This window comes from Sinohyriopsis cumingii, chromosome 8, assembly GCF_028554795.1.
Source record: "Sinohyriopsis cumingii isolate HCF-2022 chromosome 8, ASM2855479v2, whole genome shotgun sequence".
NCBI lineage: Eukaryota > Metazoa > Mollusca > Bivalvia > Unionida > Unionidae > Sinohyriopsis > Sinohyriopsis cumingii.
Window position 1 is genome coordinate 124,508,811 of NC_142968.1, and position 19,361 is coordinate 124,528,171.

Here is a 19,361-nt window from a genome sequence, read left to right on the forward strand (position 1 = left end):
TGAGATTTTGATTTGGGTGAAATTATTTATTATTCTCTGGAAATACAAACTACTCAATAATATTTTTGGAAAGAGACATTAACTGGCAATTATAGTGATTTCAAACAAGGAAACATTATATTATATTACTGTGATTCAATAAAAGACTGTTGACACATCAATATAATTTAGTCCATTTGGTACAATAGAGAATACCAGCCATTACTGGCATGTGACCACCTTCAGCATTGGAAATTATTCGGAATACCGCTAATTATTATTCAGAACATTATTCATTAGGACATGTGTTCATAATTCCAGGAGGTCTGGATTTAATTCACAATACTGTATGCCTTCTAAACATTTTCACTTTGTATTTTAGGAAAAAAAGTTATATATTGAATTTTTCAAAGTTTTATGCTACTCATCCTTTCCTATTATTTTTGTAAAGCCATAGAGTCATAATAATATAAATAATAACAATCGTGTTTAAAAGTACACACAGAATGGTAAAAGGTAATGTTTTTAAGAATTCTCTATTTTGTTTTATCTTGGTGTCATCACCATGTAAAGTATTTTAGATTTCATATTGAAATATTTCTTGAATTGTGCCATGGGAATTCATTTCTTGATTCTTGCAAAATACAAGTAAAATAGTATATTTTATCTTTTTGTCAAGTAACAATTAAGATAAATTAGGATCCATTACACTTTTTCCATATCCGATTGAATACAAAAATCAACACAAGACCAAATTGCAGTTCGGATCTGTGATATGGTTTGGAGTTTTACTCTGGAAAATATATGTATGGGAAAGTGGGGAATGTTACATATATAATACATTCATTTATATTAGATAGTTTTTTTAAATAAGCATTATTGTATAGTCATGTCACATAAAACAGTTGAAGCATATGCAATATAGAACTGTAGGTTAAACAGATGTTACAAGAAAGAGAGAGATATATAAAGGAATTAAAATGGGGTAGAGTCATGGTAAATAGAAAGAAAGGCAAGTTTGAAAATGTTTGTTACTGAAGGTTTTAACCTAAAATTACTTTCAAAATGAATCAGTATAAACAAATAAAAGTGCTGATTGTTAAATGTATATATCAATATCAAGCAACAATATAAGCACTGAAAAACATTTGTCATTCGTGTTAAAGATTGACGGATTATTGTTTTAAATATCTGTAGTAATCAAGAGCTTTTCTGCCGGTCCATGACCTGTCTGCATGAACATTCATTTTTAAGTTAACCCCTTTCCAAACTGACACTGAATCACCATGCATTTAGCTACATTCAATGATTCAACATGAGACAAACATCCTATGTATCTGATTTGATTAATGTCACCATTCATGCATCTAAAGCATTTGTATGCACACGTCTAATAATAACTGGTATAATAAACCTCAGGACATATAACAGGAGGCAATTATTTATAGATCAGATTGTGTTTTCTTGCTCTACTCTTAGTTTAGTATCTACATGAAAATATCAGAATGGCCTTACACCAATACTTTATAAAATTTACCCTGTCGACAATGGTCTATAATAAGTAACAGCCGAATAAGTATATAACAATTTGCAATATCTGTGAAAGATGAACACAATAGGTTAATCTTATCAATCAAACAAAGATAGGTGTAAGGGACGATACTTACTTTGTTCACTTAAAGTAATTATTTACATTAGATCGGTATCCAATAACATAATGCTTGCCAAACGGCTTTGCTGAGATTGGTTTACAGCTAATATTTTCTCAAGATCCCGTATGCGCTTTGTTAATGTTATTAATTTTTTTGATGATAATCTTATTGTGATTATGGAATTGTTATCAGCACTTTTCTCTTTCACTATGTAAATTAGAAGAAAGACGCCACAAATGCATCATCTCAGAGTTCACATCTGTACAATGCATGTTGGTAAGAGGTTACCTCATCTTAATGAACCCATATTGCAATCATCATCCAATTTCAAGCTGCACAGTAAGAGTTGATTATACAAACCACGACTTTAAAGTTTTCAACACATGCATGATGAATGCGCCGGGCAGCTTAGATAGTCTTGAAGCTTTACCTATGGCCAAAGATTCAAAATCAAATGCAGTCAGTTCTAACATTTATCATCTTTTACATCATGCCACAGTACAAACTAACAACACATTGTAATGATCTCTACTAACATATTACATCAAATATTGTAATGTAGACAGATATTTCTTTTCCTTCGTATTATTGAATAGCCATCTAGCTAAGGCATACATGCACACAGCTAGCAGGTTTTTGTTTGTTGGTTTTTTTTAAGGAAACTAAATTAACTAATACATTTGGTCTAAAAATTCTGAATAAAACTCACTTTTTCTGCGCCAGCATATGATAATGATTAATACGACTGACCCCACGGGCAACCCAACTATTATAACAATCAACATCGCAAAGACAGATTCAATTCGACTGCTGGATGGATCCAGGTCACCGCTAACTGTAAGGAAATAATATTCAATGCTAAATTAGTGAATGAGGAATTTATCAGTCGGTTGATTGATATAAAGTAAACTTTTTTATCGTTTGATCCTGAAAGTGTTTGGGGTAAATATTTGTAAACCCTTAAAGATATGAACTGCTCACTTGGCATGTTATTGGGAACAGTCTGAATATGTGCGCAACTATTATATATTGTAGTGGAAACTTAGTATTTTAAATATATGGCGTTTAAGATCATCATGGGCTTGGGTCACATATTTACTTGAGCTGTACCAAAAGATACAAATTGCAAAATTTATGGTTTGCATGTAGACCGGATAGGTACATATTATGTCTCTGCAATACTTATACTATTGGAATAAAAATGTATCATGGGTATCACATGTGTTCGTCAACAAAGCATCACATCATATAACAGGACAACATGGAGAAATTATTAGTGTCATTTAATGTGTGCTGAGCAATATAGCTGATTTATATTTTTTAATTATTAGATATCATTTTGCGATCCTTGAGGAAGGCAGATGCCTCCTTTTGGTGTAAGTTGTTGGCATTAAACATGTAAAAATTTCATCATCATTCGTCAGAAATCGGCAGGTTTCTGCTTTAAGTAAACTTCATGTGAATTAAAACTGTACTGTTGTGATTTGGAGTAGCTATTCTAAATAATCTCTTAACTGTTAACGCGCTGATTAGTATCCCTTGTCTATTAATAGTTTGCTTCTGTGTAAGATTGTCCTATGGAATCTACTGCTAGAGTTAAATGTTACATATTAAACTGTGACTATCTAAACACAGGTGAACCATTTTCTATCACTATAGCACACATATATATGCATATAAGTGCATGTGATAATGCAATATCGGCTAGCAGAGATTAATGTTGGTGATGACTTTAGGGTTAGTTGGCAATATGTGAAAGACGTGGACACATTGTTATATTTGTAAAAGTGTAAAATCTTCGGCATGGGCTGCCACCCATGTACAGCAAACAAATTCAAACAACACACTGATTTTATTCTATCTACTTTTCTGTCATGCTCTCATATATTGCCTTATACTATAACACCCCGTTATGTGGTCAGGATTATAGGCTGGAGCCTTCCTCAACAACTATAAATTAAAGAACCAACATTACCTCTACCTTTCTACTGGACAGTAGCCCTTACTACTGTCTGTCTGAGATTTTTTGGCAGACTATGGCGATAACTTACTTTTGAAACACATAAAAAATCGGGCCATTAAAACGTTGCTACTCCATTAAGTGGCATTGATAAATTGGTACAATCATTGTGCCTCAAAATTTAAAAAAAAATGTGAAATACTTTGAACAACATAAATGATGCTGCAAAGCTACATTGTGCTCAAATGAACCGTTTTCAGGAGTGATTATATATACTGAATGCGTCCAATATAAAAACAACAATCTAGATATATAAATAGAAAGTATGTATTTACATGTGTAGCACGGTATTAAAGTTTTTTTCAGATTCAGCTGTGATGCGAATCATTATTAACGCTAATACACATGATATTTATTTCAAACATTAAAATAAATACTGCAGTGTTTCTTGAATTAAAGATGAAATATAGAGATAAGCCAGCCCTTCTGCCAAGAGTGTCAACAATGTCATAATGTACTGTAAAATTTCAGGTCAAATGATGGAAACATAGAGAGAAGCAGCTTCAGCCCTTTTACCAAGATTATCAACACCAAGAACACGAGAATATAATTATTTACAAATATGATGTAGTAGAATACATAAGTATGCTTTTGGCTTAATTTACAGCATAACTCAAAGATCTCATCAATGTTCCACTGATTCGTCAAAAGTATTGAGATAATCTGTGTGAAAAGAAAATACAAAGCACATGATGGATTAATATACAAAGTACCTTTTTGTGAATAAACCAAGATAATGGCACACGTGTTCGTCGATTTAAAAAACATTTTAAGCTCAAAAGGATCGAACAAATGTTGCAAATAACTGAATGTAAAAGAAGCAGTAGTAGATGGGTGCACTACTGATTTATTGATCATTCCAAGAGACAATTTATTAAATATTCTCTTTAAACAACTAACATCAGAGGCTACATATACTCAGAAAAATGAATATTTTTGCAGTGTGCGAAAAGATTGGTATATAATGAATCATTAATAAGAATCTGAATTATAGTTGCTTACACAAACAGCAATAAATTGTGGGAAAGAATTAACTAGGCAAAAGTAAAAATGAAGAACAGTAAACAGTAATCTCTATGCACAATGCATAGATTAATTAAAAATAATGATATCCCTATAAGAGGCCCCTATGGTGTGAATATATTTCAGACATTTTTAATCATAGAAATCCTGACATAACAAGGACAATGAAAAATTGTTCATGAGAAGGATTATGATTATTTTATTTGGTCCGAAAAATCAGAGGCATTGTATTTCTCTCCACTTATGGCTATTATTCTTTAGAACCTAATTTAAATGTATATTTAAACTGTCTGTATTTCATTTGTGCCTTTGCTTTAGTATACTAATGCAAATACAAGTATTTGATAATCCTGCCACATATAAATATGAATGTGTAACCATCAGACTCTTCGAAAATTTTAATAGAAGCCTTTGATCCCTGCCCCAGTCTAGTTGTCTCCTGTATGATCGGTCTAGGCATCACTGTTATCGAATCTTTTCCCATCCTATTTTATTCTGTGATTTTGAAGAAGAAGAAATGTAGCATTGTGTTAATTCTGTTGACTATATAAGTAATGCTTTAACAGCATGCTTGTGTTGTCTTGTTTAAGTATTAATGCATTTGATGATCCTGATGCACATCTATGAAAATTAAGTTGTACCTAAAATGGTTCAGTGTTTTTAGTTTTATGAAGTAGTTAAGGAAGCTATCCAGAACACAGCAAGGACAATGGAGGGGAAATGGGATATGTCCTCCATTTTCCAGTACTTATTCAGGAGGCTCAGACTTTCGACGGGAAAAACTGACAAATGTGGGCATATGTGTTTTGCACACATGGAGGTTCATTATTTATTACTTACTGATCAATGTCATATATACATACATACAAAAATTTTAAACTAACGCTGTAACTTATAGTTGGCATGAATGTCTTCTAGCCTTACCCATCCTTTGTTGTAACAAGGTATCTATGCTTGCGAGATTTCCTACCAGAAGACATATTTTCTATTTGAGTAACAAATTAGTCCTCACAAAGCTAAACAATTTGCAACAGAGAAGAAGGAACCATCTTTATTGAATTTTATGCAAATGACGAGTCAAAATTAACTAGTATTACTTCCACTGTATTTCCCTGAAAGTAAAGTTGTTTATAATCCAGCACAGAACATTTTACAAAAATTCAATGTTTAAATGACATGAGCGATCAAGTGTTTATATCACTGAATAAAAAAGGCAAAAACAATAGAAAATCATTATGTTTGCAAAGTATTCTTTTTATTGTTTTATATTCATGTACACGATTTCTTTCCAAATGTATACAATTTATCAAGAAATATAATTGACAAGAAAAGAAAGAATTATCTAAACAAAACAGAACTGAATATAAGAACTCGTTGTGAATAAATGTAAAAATATTTAACTTTTCTGAAATACTACAAAGCTAAAACCATACATTTTAAATTTGAAATAAAAATTGTTTTTTTAGAGATGTAATCATTTAAATATTTTCAAGCAAAAACCAGAAGCATCCTTTTTCTTAAATTGGTCAAATTTTATGATTTTTTTGTACCAGTACTACACGCACAATTCATTTGTCGGAAGAAAAAAAAAACACCAAAAAATGTGACAAATAAAAACGTCTTACTCTCATCAGTTGTAAAACCAGAACAATAATCAGAAGGCGTTGAGTTTCTCAAACAGCTTATGGCCCGTCCCTTGATACATGCATAATATGTTCCAGCTTTATTCTTTGGAGGTAACTTCATCAAGTCTTCGCCCTGTAAAAAAAATATGTAAGTCGTATAGTGGTTTTTGTTCAAGTGCAATTTTAGCAAGTGTATTTATGAAAGAAATTCATCTGCATAACTTAGTTAGGATTAGTTACTATCAATTAATTCGGATTTTGTTTTGCTTTATATTTTTTTCTGTTGGTTTATATAAAAACCTTGATATTTTGTGGTTCTATGCTCTATAGGTAATATAATTTTGATTTTCTTATTTCTTTAATGTTAGTATTTTCAACAGGAATACACAAAGCATGCAACATAATCAGTGGTTCATAAACTATATTTAAACTTAACCAATAAGAGATTATAAAAACTTAAGTATATCAATAAAGTATTGTTTTGTCGATTATACAATAACTATTTGTTTTCTTTCCTTTATGATGCTTCTAAATCACCATGTGTCAAATGGATGTTCTATAATCTAATCTCATTGGCAGTTGTCACAGTAGGAACACATAGCGTAACTATCCCCTCTCCAGCCCCTCAAAAAAGGAAAGAACTAAGTGAACATTTTGATCTTGTTTTAGACCCGTTATCGAATACATGTTTTTCTATTTTATGTTTTTTGTATTGTTCTTCCCATGGAAGTTTCTCCAATCATCCTGGGATTAGATTCTAAGGATGCAGCAGATTGTTTCATGTATATGATAGTGCTATTTGATTAAATGCATGATATTAGGTAAAGGTATTTTACTCTAAAGCATTGGTTATGAAATTAAATATATTAACAATTTGATAAACACTGGAATATTTCAGATATTAAATGTCATAAGGAAATAAAACAACCAAATACTAAAGAACAGACTGCTAAGTTTATCTGACTTAGGCAGTGACACCCTCTGCTTTGTTTCTTTTTAGAGTCATAAATATAATATTAAATGTAGTCAATGAACATATATGTGCAAGATGGAGTTTCAGCACACTTATTATCTGTTACTAACATTGTTTCAGTATTAACTTGGTTAAGGTGAGTTAAAGAATGTATTGTAGTAAACTGAAAGTAGGAAGAGGGTAATACACTATTTTGCTTGCTGATAAATCGCCAAAGAAACAATCACATTGAAAGATGAGTTCTTTTTTTTGTGCACCAAAGTCTGACAATATCATCTCTTTGTTTCACTGCCAGGGCTCACCACTTCTTTAGAATCCGCCAAATGCTACTCTGTGAGGTCCACAAAAGCAGTATATTATCTACGTGTATTGTATAAATAAACCTATATATGTCAATAAATAAAAAAATTGACTAATAATCTGAAACTGAATTTCATGCAGGGCTCGAAATTAGCGGTAGTCCGCTAGCCCGAGGCTAGCAGATTTCCTGTCGGACTAGTAACTTTCGTCATGTTAATAGTCCGATGGGCTAGTAAGTTTCGGTTATCAATAGTCAGCGTTTGTTTATGCCATTCCCTAATAAAGACTTGACTTAGCAGATGTTCTGTAGAATCAAAGCAGTGGACATTGCAAACACAGTCATAAAATATCAGCATGAGAAGATGAAGTTCATTTCTGCCTCGGAAAGGTGCGTTTGTATAACAAGAATCCATCCAATTTTGTGCTTTTCACTTAACAGCGCAAATTATGGTCCTGTCATTAACAACGGAAGTTTGGTAATTGACCCTAATTAATCTGATAACAAATTAAATGAAAAATTGACGTAGTATCACACTTTATTCACTCGACCACAGTAACAAACTACAAAGCGGTATAAAACACAAAAGAACACAACAAAAACTAATCAAAGAAATTAGTTTGCACGTTTTTTTGTTTAAGGTTCTTTTTCTTTTTTGCTCGCTACCCAAACGCTCCAACAGTCACAAACAGGAAACTACATATTTTACATTTCCATCGATATAATTATAAGAATTAGATCATTTTATTACGATTATGTTATTGACACATCCTTTCCATATAACTACATTTTCTATGATGATAAGAATAGTTTGTATATTTTTCCCTTACAAGAATGAACAAATAATTGAATACACGGGGGGATATCCAAGCAGAATGCTATACATTTGTTGGGAATTAAAATCTCTGAGGATGGGCACCTAAGATTTGAAAATTTTCCGCCTTATTATTAATTTCAACAATACACTGAGGTTTGATTAATTAGGAACAATTACCAAACTTACGACTTATGATACCGTAATTGGAGCAGTTAAATAGAATGCACCGAGTGTCAGATGGCTTCGTTTGATGGGAACACACCTTTTCCAAGCTGAAACTAACACTATCTTCTGATGCTAATATTTTATAACAGTGTTTACAATAGACACTGCTTTGATCATGCAGAACATCCGCTGAAGTTAAGTCTTTGTTAGGGAGAGGCCATTTAATTGTGGGAGGGGGCAAAGACACGTGCTTTGAAACGTGTTTCTTGCTCTGACGTTCGTATATAAAGGACACTGTGCCATTCCTTTTCTTGCTTTAAATAATTCACATCAGCTATACTATAACATCTCGTATTTCAAAACAAGGCACAATTCACTCCTTATACGACACGCAAAATGTGGCATTTGATAGAAGGTGTTCAGCCACTGGGAAAAAAAAGCAAAAGTTGAATGAGAATGATGAGGAATAATTCTTACGATAGGGAAAAGCGTAATGGAAAGTTTCAGAAGAAATGGACAAAAAACTGGGAATGGCTGAATTATGACGAGGAAAGGAACGTTATGTGGTGTAACTGATGTACGCAATTCGCAAAAACAAACACAAAGAAAACATCCAGTTTTGTTGCGGGTTGCTCGAACTTTAAAATTAAATCAGTAAACGTACATGAAAGCTGTGTAACATTGTTTTGTGAACAGGACTAGTAAAGATTTGGCAGGACTAGTAATTTTCTCAATATACTAGTCCTTCTGGCTACAAAGAAATTTGTGCTAAATTCGAGCCCTGTCATGTGCAAAAATATTATGCATTCTTTCATTTATTTGTTCATTTAACCCTGTAAGATTTTAACTGCATCTACAATGATATGAAGATAATCATCTTGTTTCTTTAGCACAATATCTGCATCTATGGTATTTTCTACTTAATGTGTGCTTTATTCTATATGTCTTTTTCCTGCGTCAAATACGTAACATTCTAAAACCGATCATGTCTCAAATATTCGTTTTTCCACGCTAAATATGTCAAGAACAGTACACCAACATTATGCAATTTAAACCCACATGTACCTGCATCCCACAAGTTATGTTAAATATAATAATGATCGTGCTTTTGGCCTTCGCTGTACTCGAACTTCCAAAATCTATAACTTAGAGTATGGTTTTCCCCTCATTAGTTTTTTTTTTCTGAAAGAAGATATTAAAGTGGGTCTCATCATTAAAGGTAACTGGCCACCTATATTGCACAAACATGTGATATTATGTTAGTCATAGCCCACCATAAAAATGTTTAATTAGACTTAAAAATCCCCTTTTTAAAATGAAAAAATATTCTGCAATCTCTCTAAACAATCGGTACTTTTCGCGTGCCAAAAAACGGATATGACATAAATTTAAACCTTCTATTCAATCTAGCCATTCAAGTGTTTAATTTCCCCATGTAAATATCTATCTGATATATCTTACAATCATGCTTTTGTAAAGCAAATATGGTGCACTGTATTGCATATGGATGTAACCAAAAGAGTGATGATGGGACAAAAGGATTCTTTCTTTTTCCGAAAGACCCTGTTTACCAGGAAAAATAAGTGATTGAAGCTGTGTGATTGAATAGGGTGAGATTAAGACAATTGGGCCCAACTTGAACGACAATTCGACCCAAATTAACAACAGTTTGAACAAGTTCTTTTCTTCAAGCAAGTAGATACTTTGTAATATATATATATATATATATATATATATATATATATATATATATATATATACATATATATATATATATATATATATATATATATATATATATATATATATATATATATATATATATATATATATATATATATATATATATATATATATATATAATTTATGTAGGACAAAATGACAAAATGTTTTTGACAGTTTTTATAGGTTTTAAAATAGAACAAGGTTTAGGAAAAAACTGAATAAATTAAAACAAATGAAACTATCTTGATATTCTTTAAAATCATTCTTCGTAACGTACACATATATGAGAAAACACAAACTGACATATATTGCTCATTCTAATTAAAATATTTATATACATTTATTTTTCATGCTAAAAATATATAAGCACTTGCAGAAGGACATTATCAATTTAAGTATTCCTGTCAAATTTTCAATAGTGATTGACAGATAATATTCTACAGAATACGTATACATTTTTCTAAGGGTAGTGTACATGAGGTATTATAACAAATATATTTAATAATGCTTGTAATAAACACTCGATTACACATGAGAGAGTGAGAATAATACTGATGATTTTGACATTTTTTAGTTGCTGCAATATGAAGCTCTTACCAGTTAATTTTATTGTTTTTATTTTTAACGTTGATGTCTTAGTGTGTGTGCGTGTAAACTGAAAGCTTTTCATTACTAGTCTATATTGTCAGTCATATTTCCTCCATTATTCTATACAACTAAGAAAGGAAATAATTTTGTATTGAATTTGTGTCTCCCCACCCCAGCACGGTGCAATTAAATAGATGAACAAACACTTTTTTGAAAATAATATGAAAGTAACTAACCTTGCATTGTTATCATTTGTTCCTTCTATTTCATCGTGCAAAATTTATTAAAGAAAAAAAATATATCCAAAAACTCTGTATATGTAGTGGATGCCAGCTGGCATATGCATCCTTACTGTAGTGTGTATCGCTTATGTAAGAAAACAAAATTGCAAAAGATACGAGAATGCCACTCGACTGCTTGAAGGCACCTGCCATTCATGCATGACAAGTTATAAGGTGCAAAATGACGAAGATTAAATTGTATCCAGGTTAATTATATGATGGTATCTTGCAAATAAAAATCATTATCTAAAATAGATTCACTGTGAGTGCAAATGATAATCTTTTCACTAGAATGGGATACAAAAGTATTATTAAAGCAAGTTATTGCTATGCATACTATTTGCCCTACAAACATCAATTATGATTACATATGGCAAACGAATAGAAGCCTGGGTGATGAATAAACATAACTGGCAGTGAGCAGTAAACTCCTTGCTGAAACTTACTGACAGGATACCAAAAACAAAGGTTATTTTATTACAAAGCAAGCCAACCCCGGAAACTGACTTCGGATTCTTTTAAGTGTGCCGATTTATTTTTATGAAGTGGACTGACATTTGGAAGCCAACTTTGGTTCCTTTGGATTCTTTTATGTGTGCCAATTTCTTCTTTTTTTTTTTACAAAGTCGGCTGACATTGGGAAGCCAGCATTGATTTCATTTTTACCTGTATCAATGGGAAGTTTTGAAAATAAATTGAAACAATGGAACAGTTTTGAAAGCGAAACAATCTAGTGCGTCATGCACGCACATCGATATAAGGCTGAACAGTAAATTAGTTTTCAATAGTTTCATCTAAATGTTCCCTATCCACAGTTTATAGTGTTTTATTTTTCGACAACAAGAAGCATGTACTTCATCTTTGGGGATAAATATACATCGCTTCCGGTTGGCATCCTCTGTATGTGGGAAATCATAGCTAAGGGGAAGTAACAGCATCATATACTTCTATTTCGAATAATTATTATTTCTTCTTTACACTTGATCATTTTTTTAATTCTTTTTGTGCGAGTACAACTACTTTTAGTCATGTAATGCAAATCTAAAAAATGTTGGAGTACGGCCGGTGACCTTTAATAGAAATTTCAGCCTGCATGATAAATTTCAATTTCTACAAGCTGCAAATGAATGTCCTGAAATATATGAAACTAGAAATGTTTTATGTCTTGACAATGAGAAAAGTGTACTGATAATTACTTGATCCATGTATATAATGCTTTGCACAGATTAAGTTTGTAGCAATTCTGTGTGACTAAATGCTTATTGGCTGTGTTAAAATTAAAAATGGTGAACATTTTATGGAAGTAATATGCAAGCATAATTGATGGTATAGTTGTTATTCTGTGCTAGAATTTAAATTGAAAGATGTTTCAATGTACAAAGGATTTCATTCGCATTTGTAGTTTTCACGACCCTTCATTTTGTTCAAAGTCTCAGAGGCTAATATTTATTGTTTCAGACTGTATTTTGGATTTTTATTATTTTAAAACGAAGTTGAAATAAACATCATAGTTTAATGATGTTTCTTGTCATTACTTCTGTGATATCATTTAATATGCCCCTAGGATGTAATGTAGAGTTTTGTAACCTTATAAATTATTCATCAGCAATATTGTAGTATGTTCTTATGATGAGGTCTGATGCGAGTGTTTGTTTCCTTCTGATAGTTAAATATCATGCATATTTTAATTCATCTTTTTCTATTTCACAAATGATTCCACGCATATCAATTATTAGGAAATCCTCATATTAAAACAACACAAAAGTCTGTTTCTTTATGCTGGATGCTGTTATATATGCACTATTATTGATCCATCATGGCATGAATGATTTATTTTTGTGTACAACTTTAATTTAATGGCAAGGATTTTCAGTTCCAACCTATTATATGATTCATCATATCGTTCTCCTTTCAGGAACATATTCGTTTTACCATTCAGCCATTTTGGGTGTACAATCGTTTCTTCTTATTGATTAAGTTAAACCCTTGTTTGCAAAACAAATCCTCAGTGCTTACCTAAATTGCGTGGTCTTTTAAATGAAGACAACACAATTAGTTAAACTCGCCTGGCTGACTTTATATATCTTGTTTGATACAATTAGGAATTTAATGCATTTAATTTTGTTTGTCTCTCATTATATTTTGTAATGTTATTTGCATCTCCAGTTTTAATCCATAATCTCTAAATATTTCATCCATGCCTCAAAAGAGGTTGTTATATCCTTCAATTATCTTTGCTAGAAAGTAATCCCATTTTCCTTTTTTCTTCTTGTGTAAAAGTCTTTTACTCTCTTGACTTTAGATTCTGCTTAATATTTCACATACATGCTTTAATTCTCTGAGCAGATTAGAAAGAGTTCAATGTTTTCTTTCCACAAAAAACCTTTTTTTCTCTTGCTTTAAAAGTATTTTTTAACAAACAGAAACTTGTTATGGTTACACTCTCTGACGATTTCTCTGGATGCAATATGCATGCCATAAACTCTTTCTCTCTTGACTTGTTCAGCCGAATCATGCGTGTGTGTGTGTGTGTATATATATATATATATATATATATATATATATATATATATATATATATATATATATATAGTCTTTTAATCCATTGTTGCATTTTTCAAATACTTATTTATCAAATGTGTTTGCTTTCCATTTGTCATCAACATGAATGTTATAGAGCCATTTCCTGGAAATTTTTCTCGCTTATCTGTGTTATGCATAAGTAAATTATTTAGTTTGTCATTATTTCACATTTATGTTATTTTCATTAATGCAAATAATAATCTAAAACAAATGAACTTCCAGAGTTTAATTAAACCTGTTTTAAATCCTGTTCAATGTCAATTTTCAACACACAGGCATTATATAATCATACCGACAGCTTTGTTTCCATGCTAAACTAAATATATAGTGCAACTTTCTGGAAAGTATTTAATTCAATATATTGTCATTATATTCGATGTGTATAGACAAACTACAAACATGCAAACTATTAATTGGTACTTGTCTTCATGGATTGTTTTTCAATTTCAATACTGAATCAATGTTGTTGTGATGACAAATGTTCTCATCCTGATTTCTAATGTTCTGTATCCATGCATGAGATTTAAGAACAAGAAAAGGAAATGGTCTATAATCACACATCCACACTGATTATATTTAATAAATATAGAGTGTAAACTAAGCAAACAATATGAAGTTATAATAAGCAGGAAGGAAACTCTCAAACATTTCTCAATACATCTCTCCCTCGATAACTCGCACACAACGGGATCCACAAGCACAGATCTTACTATAAGCAAGCTGCTAGTTCCCAAGAGACCTCCAAAAATTGAGACCAAAAAAAATCGCTTTGAAATAAAAAAAAATTGGGGGTGGGTGGCATTAGGGAAATGGGCTCCTTATTGACACATTTTACAATCACGTTGATAATAATTTTTAATAACATGCTTTTTCTAATGAAGCTGTTCATTATTCTGTTTAAATAACATATATTTCAAAATGCCCAACATATGAAAGATCATTCCAACTAGTTTCAACAACCATTACGTGTATGCAAAAACATCTGTTTATTACGACACTGCTTTCTGTTTTCTTGACGAGCCTGGTTCCATTAGTGGTGCTTAATATTATCCTTCCAAATTAGGAGTCCACAGAGCAGGGAACTAGGCTAACTGTTGATATACAATCAATCACAATTCTATTTTTTACAAAAAGATGCAACATTTATTTCGCGAGACAATCATCTATGTCAAAACTCAATTTTTGTATTGTTCAATTAGTATAATATTGATGTTGTGATTTCATTCTAAGTAATAATGAAACTTCTTATCATCCTTGAGGATATCTCTAACTGCCAGTTCAGAAATTCCCAGAAAATAGCTTGCCCACAATGGTCCGTATCTGTGAAGTCAAACTCTTTATTTTATGAAGTATTCATTTTGCTTGGTTGCTTTGTTATCTTTGATCACAATTATGAAAGAGTCGGTTAATTTACGGTAGTTTATGTTACATACACAATAACATTTATAAGTGTTCAATTTATCAAATGAAGTCAGTTCACCTGACATACGACTGGGGCTGCTAGATTTTAAGTTTGTAGGCTTTTCATGCCTATTAACTTTTCTTTTATTCCACCTCCTTTATTTGATTCCTGAAGTCAGTTATCAAAACATGGTCGGAACTTAGTTAGGTTCTCAGAGAAATGCTCGCGGACATAGCTGACGATAACACTTGAAAGGAAGTAAAATATTGAACTAGAACACAAATTTCAATAAATAAAAAAAAAATTTAATTTGTATTTATTTACTAAAGTACTGCCTCCACTTGGCATAAGTAACATTTTCATTGACTGAAATTTCCTTACTTATCGTTAATTGTTGTGCACTAGGAACGTTGTTTGGAAAGAAAATGTAAAAAATTATGACCTATTTTTAAAGTTGATATTTCATAGTGTTAATTAAAATTTCTGGGTCCTATCTACTGTTTTCGACAATAAAACGAGCAATACATCAAAGTTTCCATTACCAATTTTGATAGCGATTTGCTTCAAGTTCAACAAATAGGGATGAAATTCTGGGGTATTTTCTGGTTTAAAAATTGGGATCCATGCCTGACCCGGCATTATAAACAGGTTTGCGAGTTATAAGTGCACGAGTTATCGAGGGAGTGGTGTAGTGGATATCAGATGCTATTTTGAGACTACTGCCAGAAGTACAAGTGTTCTAAAGCAAAAACATTATCCCAACATTTGGGACATGTTTGTTTTTTGTGAAATTTTCAACAAGCAGTCAAAACGGTTATACTGCACTTGTAAAACTATAATAAATGTGTTTAAAAGTAAGAAAATGTATGATTAATGATGAATAAATATATTCTGAGCCAGTATGGCCAGGTACCACTTGGGTGGCCAAATTGTTAGAGCATCCGCTTCAGATGCTGAAGATCACTGGTTCAAACCCCGGTCGAGTCATACCAAAGACCTATAAACATGGTACGAGCAGCTGCCTCTCTTAGCACTCTGTATTAAGAGGTTAGTGATAGGATTGGTCGGCCTGATAATGTGACAGGGTGGGACATATACTACATGTCTGAGGCTTGATGCCCCAGTGCTATACATTATTTCTGAGGCATGATGTCCCAATGCTGCACATAACTATTAACTGCCGCACTGCTGACATTGTAGCAAAATGACTGAAAAATTATTAAAGCCCCATTAGAAATCCAAAACACAAACACACACACAAACACAGAGTATGGTCAGGTCACAGCGCCTAACCCATGATGAGTCATTTCAACCTGCAAGTGTACAGAGTATGTATATCGGTTTTTTTTTCCTACCTTACAACTGGAACTGCCTTATTTTTCCAGAATGTAGATATATGCACACTTTTAAAGGTCGGAAAAATCAGTTAATTTTGTCCAAATATTTGTGCAGACAAGATTCCCGAAAAAGCATACATAATCCAGTTTTTTAAACTATTTTTTATATATGGACAGTTTTGTCATCAATTCATATGCGTGCATCTTTTTCTTCTAGTTTTATGCATAGTTGATGCTACATATTTCCAAATGAAAAATATTCACCTGGAATTGAAGCAAAACTATTAGCATTTCTGAATCACTCTGATGACATACGTTACGCCCTTAGGTATTGCAATAATATATCTAAGATACGATTAATGTTGTTTTATTTTCGAACTGGTGGCAGATCAAGTTTGAGGCTAGGCAATAATACATCATGATACCATTTGCTCACTTTCCTCGTGTTATATTATGTTTTAAGGAAATCGATATTGCTTTTCTTTAACATATTTGCTTTAAGCTGTTTTGCTTTTTTTATTTTCTAACAATATGCAGCTTTATTTCTAAGAAACAAATAGAAGGAACTACATAATCTGAGTATATATAAATCTTTATCTGGATATATTTTACATACCTTGCTATTTGTTGTTTCGTTTGACATTATGTGAGAGGTGTTTTAAACAGTGACGACATTAAATATTTCCCTCACTCAAAGAAGGTGCAGTAACTAATCAGGAGGTTTGATCACAAGGCAAATCATTGTTCATGCATTTTAATAAAAAAAATAAAACACAAGTAAATGATAAAATGAACCAAATGGTTGTGAAGTTTTGCTGATAAGAAAAATTGATCTGTAATATACTTACTTCATAGTGCATGCCAGGATAATCCAGCCAATATGCAGATGCTGTAGGTTTACCACAATCATTTGAGGACAGAGAAGCAGACAAGATGTCACCCACACGTTTTATCTTTGGTTTACATTTCCATGTAGGTGCAACTAAGAAATACAGAAAGTGTTTACATTGGTCATAAACGTATTTTTATTGATATTTGCTTTCAAATTTCAACGATTGTAAGCTTCAGTTTAAAATATTGTAATATGTATGTACTCAACAGTTTCAACTTAAACTAGACTACCAATATTAATGCCTGTCTTTCTCGTATTCAAATACATTTACTTGCCTTAATTTAGTGACGAGTCTGTTGGGGCCGCAAGTGGCCGAGTGGTCTAAAGCGCTCTCCATTACGGATCACTTCCATCTCGCCTCTGTCTGCATGGGTTCGAGTCTCGGATTCGGCTAATGTGGGTATGTGAGAAAGCTAGCCAGTAGCTTCTCGTGGGTCGGTGGTTGTTTCAGGAGTTTCCCCGGGTTCTTCCTCCACCATTAATACTGGCCGCCATCTATAGCCTATTGTGTGCTGAAAAAATGGCGTTAAACCCTACAACAACAACATAAAGATCTGTTAAACAGACTTTAACTGCTGTAATGTGTGCCATATAAGATAATTTTTTATTTTGATTACTCAGTAATAAGTGCACAATTGCACAGCGAGTGTGAATTTTTCAAGTGTTTGCTCTACCTGATTCACGCTTGGCGGATGAAACACTTCATGCAGTTTGCAGATGGCCATTCAGGACTATCAACACCTATCCATCTTGGTCTTTAGAGGAATAGTTATTAGGGTTAAGTTCAATCAAATAAAGCGATGGAGCCGCATTATGCCCTATGCAGTGTTTATGTGAGCTAGAAAATTTAAACATTAATATGTATTCTTCATAGCTGCATGGCAGCATTTCATTTGTCTAGTGGAGGTGACTATTTATGAATACTTTAGTGAAATGCTAATCCGATGGCTCACACTGGTCAAACTCTTGTTTTATTCTGAATTATGATGACATGGTTCTCACGTTTGCCTGCCCGCGATTACAAAGTCAGGAACAAAGGAATGGGTTAGCAGCCATGTGTATATGTAGACCCTGCGGCTATCGTAGCAATTCGTGTTTGTACAAGAGCCCCGCTTCGTTGGATGTCAAAACTCACATGTAGACGTTGAAAGCTTTCTTCTAGAACAAAGGACCCTTGTTGCTGTTGTAAATCTCCCTGTGTTGACAGATGGCCTGAGGCTCGTCTGTTAAACTGGACCGACGGGGATAGAATTGATATCCAATCAGAACTGAGGAAGGGTGAGGCCATCAATTCGAACCAGAATTTAATAGTCATTTGGGCTGGGAACGAATTAGTGATTGTAAGCCATCGTACTGGTCAAGCAGCAATATACTCCAAAGAGGCCACTTGTGAACTGGCGGGAAAACCCTAAATATATTCTAAGGACAGAAAGCTTCGTAAAGGTCAGTGAGTTATTTGCTTGATTGTTGCAAAATGTTACGGCATTGTAATTGTAATTATGTGCAGTATGTGTATTTACTTACTAGAATCGTTAGTACGCAGAATTACCTTTGTATTGTTTAATTTACATGCGTACTTGAGAAATGAGCTATGATTATGTAGATCGCTAGCTTGTAGTCAGAATTAATATTGTAATTCGCTATTTGGCTACTTCGTAGTAAACTAGTGTATTTATTCATGTGATATTCCAGATTGTGCAACTGTTAAATTGAATTGCAACTTTGAAAATGGTTGCAGTGTGTAAAACTAAATAATATGGATATTTGAATATTTGTGTACACTTGTGGAAGTGTAATGTACAGAAATGCGTCTGATTGTTGTGATATTGTTCAGAATAATTAGATTAAGAATATATATATATATATATATATATATATATATATATATATATATATATATATATATATATATATACTGATGTGACGCAATTTAGTGAGGTCTGTATGATAAGTAGGATACCGCTCTTTATTGCAACTTTGTTTTCTATATGAACGTGAGGT

At 32.4% G+C, this 19,361-nt stretch overlaps 1 protein-coding gene across 3 annotated transcripts in view; it reads right to left on the minus strand.

Annotated features, from left to right (window-relative positions):
• The window catches only part of LOC149794572 (uncharacterized), a 67,681-nt gene that overhangs the window by 6,502 nt on the left and 41,818 nt on the right, over nucleotides 1–19,361 (minus strand). For 2 of the 3 annotated variants that reach the window (XM_089968846.1, XM_089968845.1), the window contains exons 4-6: nucleotides 17,317–17,450; nucleotides 6,300–6,432; nucleotides 2,341–2,466 (exon numbers count right to left, since the gene is read on the minus strand). In XM_089968846.1, coding sequence (XP_089824972.1) covers nucleotides 2,341–2,466; nucleotides 6,300–6,432; nucleotides 17,317–17,450 — 393 coding nt within the window. The remainder of the gene's footprint in view (nucleotides 1–2,340; nucleotides 2,467–6,299; nucleotides 6,433–17,316; nucleotides 17,451–19,361) is intronic. The other variant, XM_089968847.1, reaches the window with a different exon arrangement.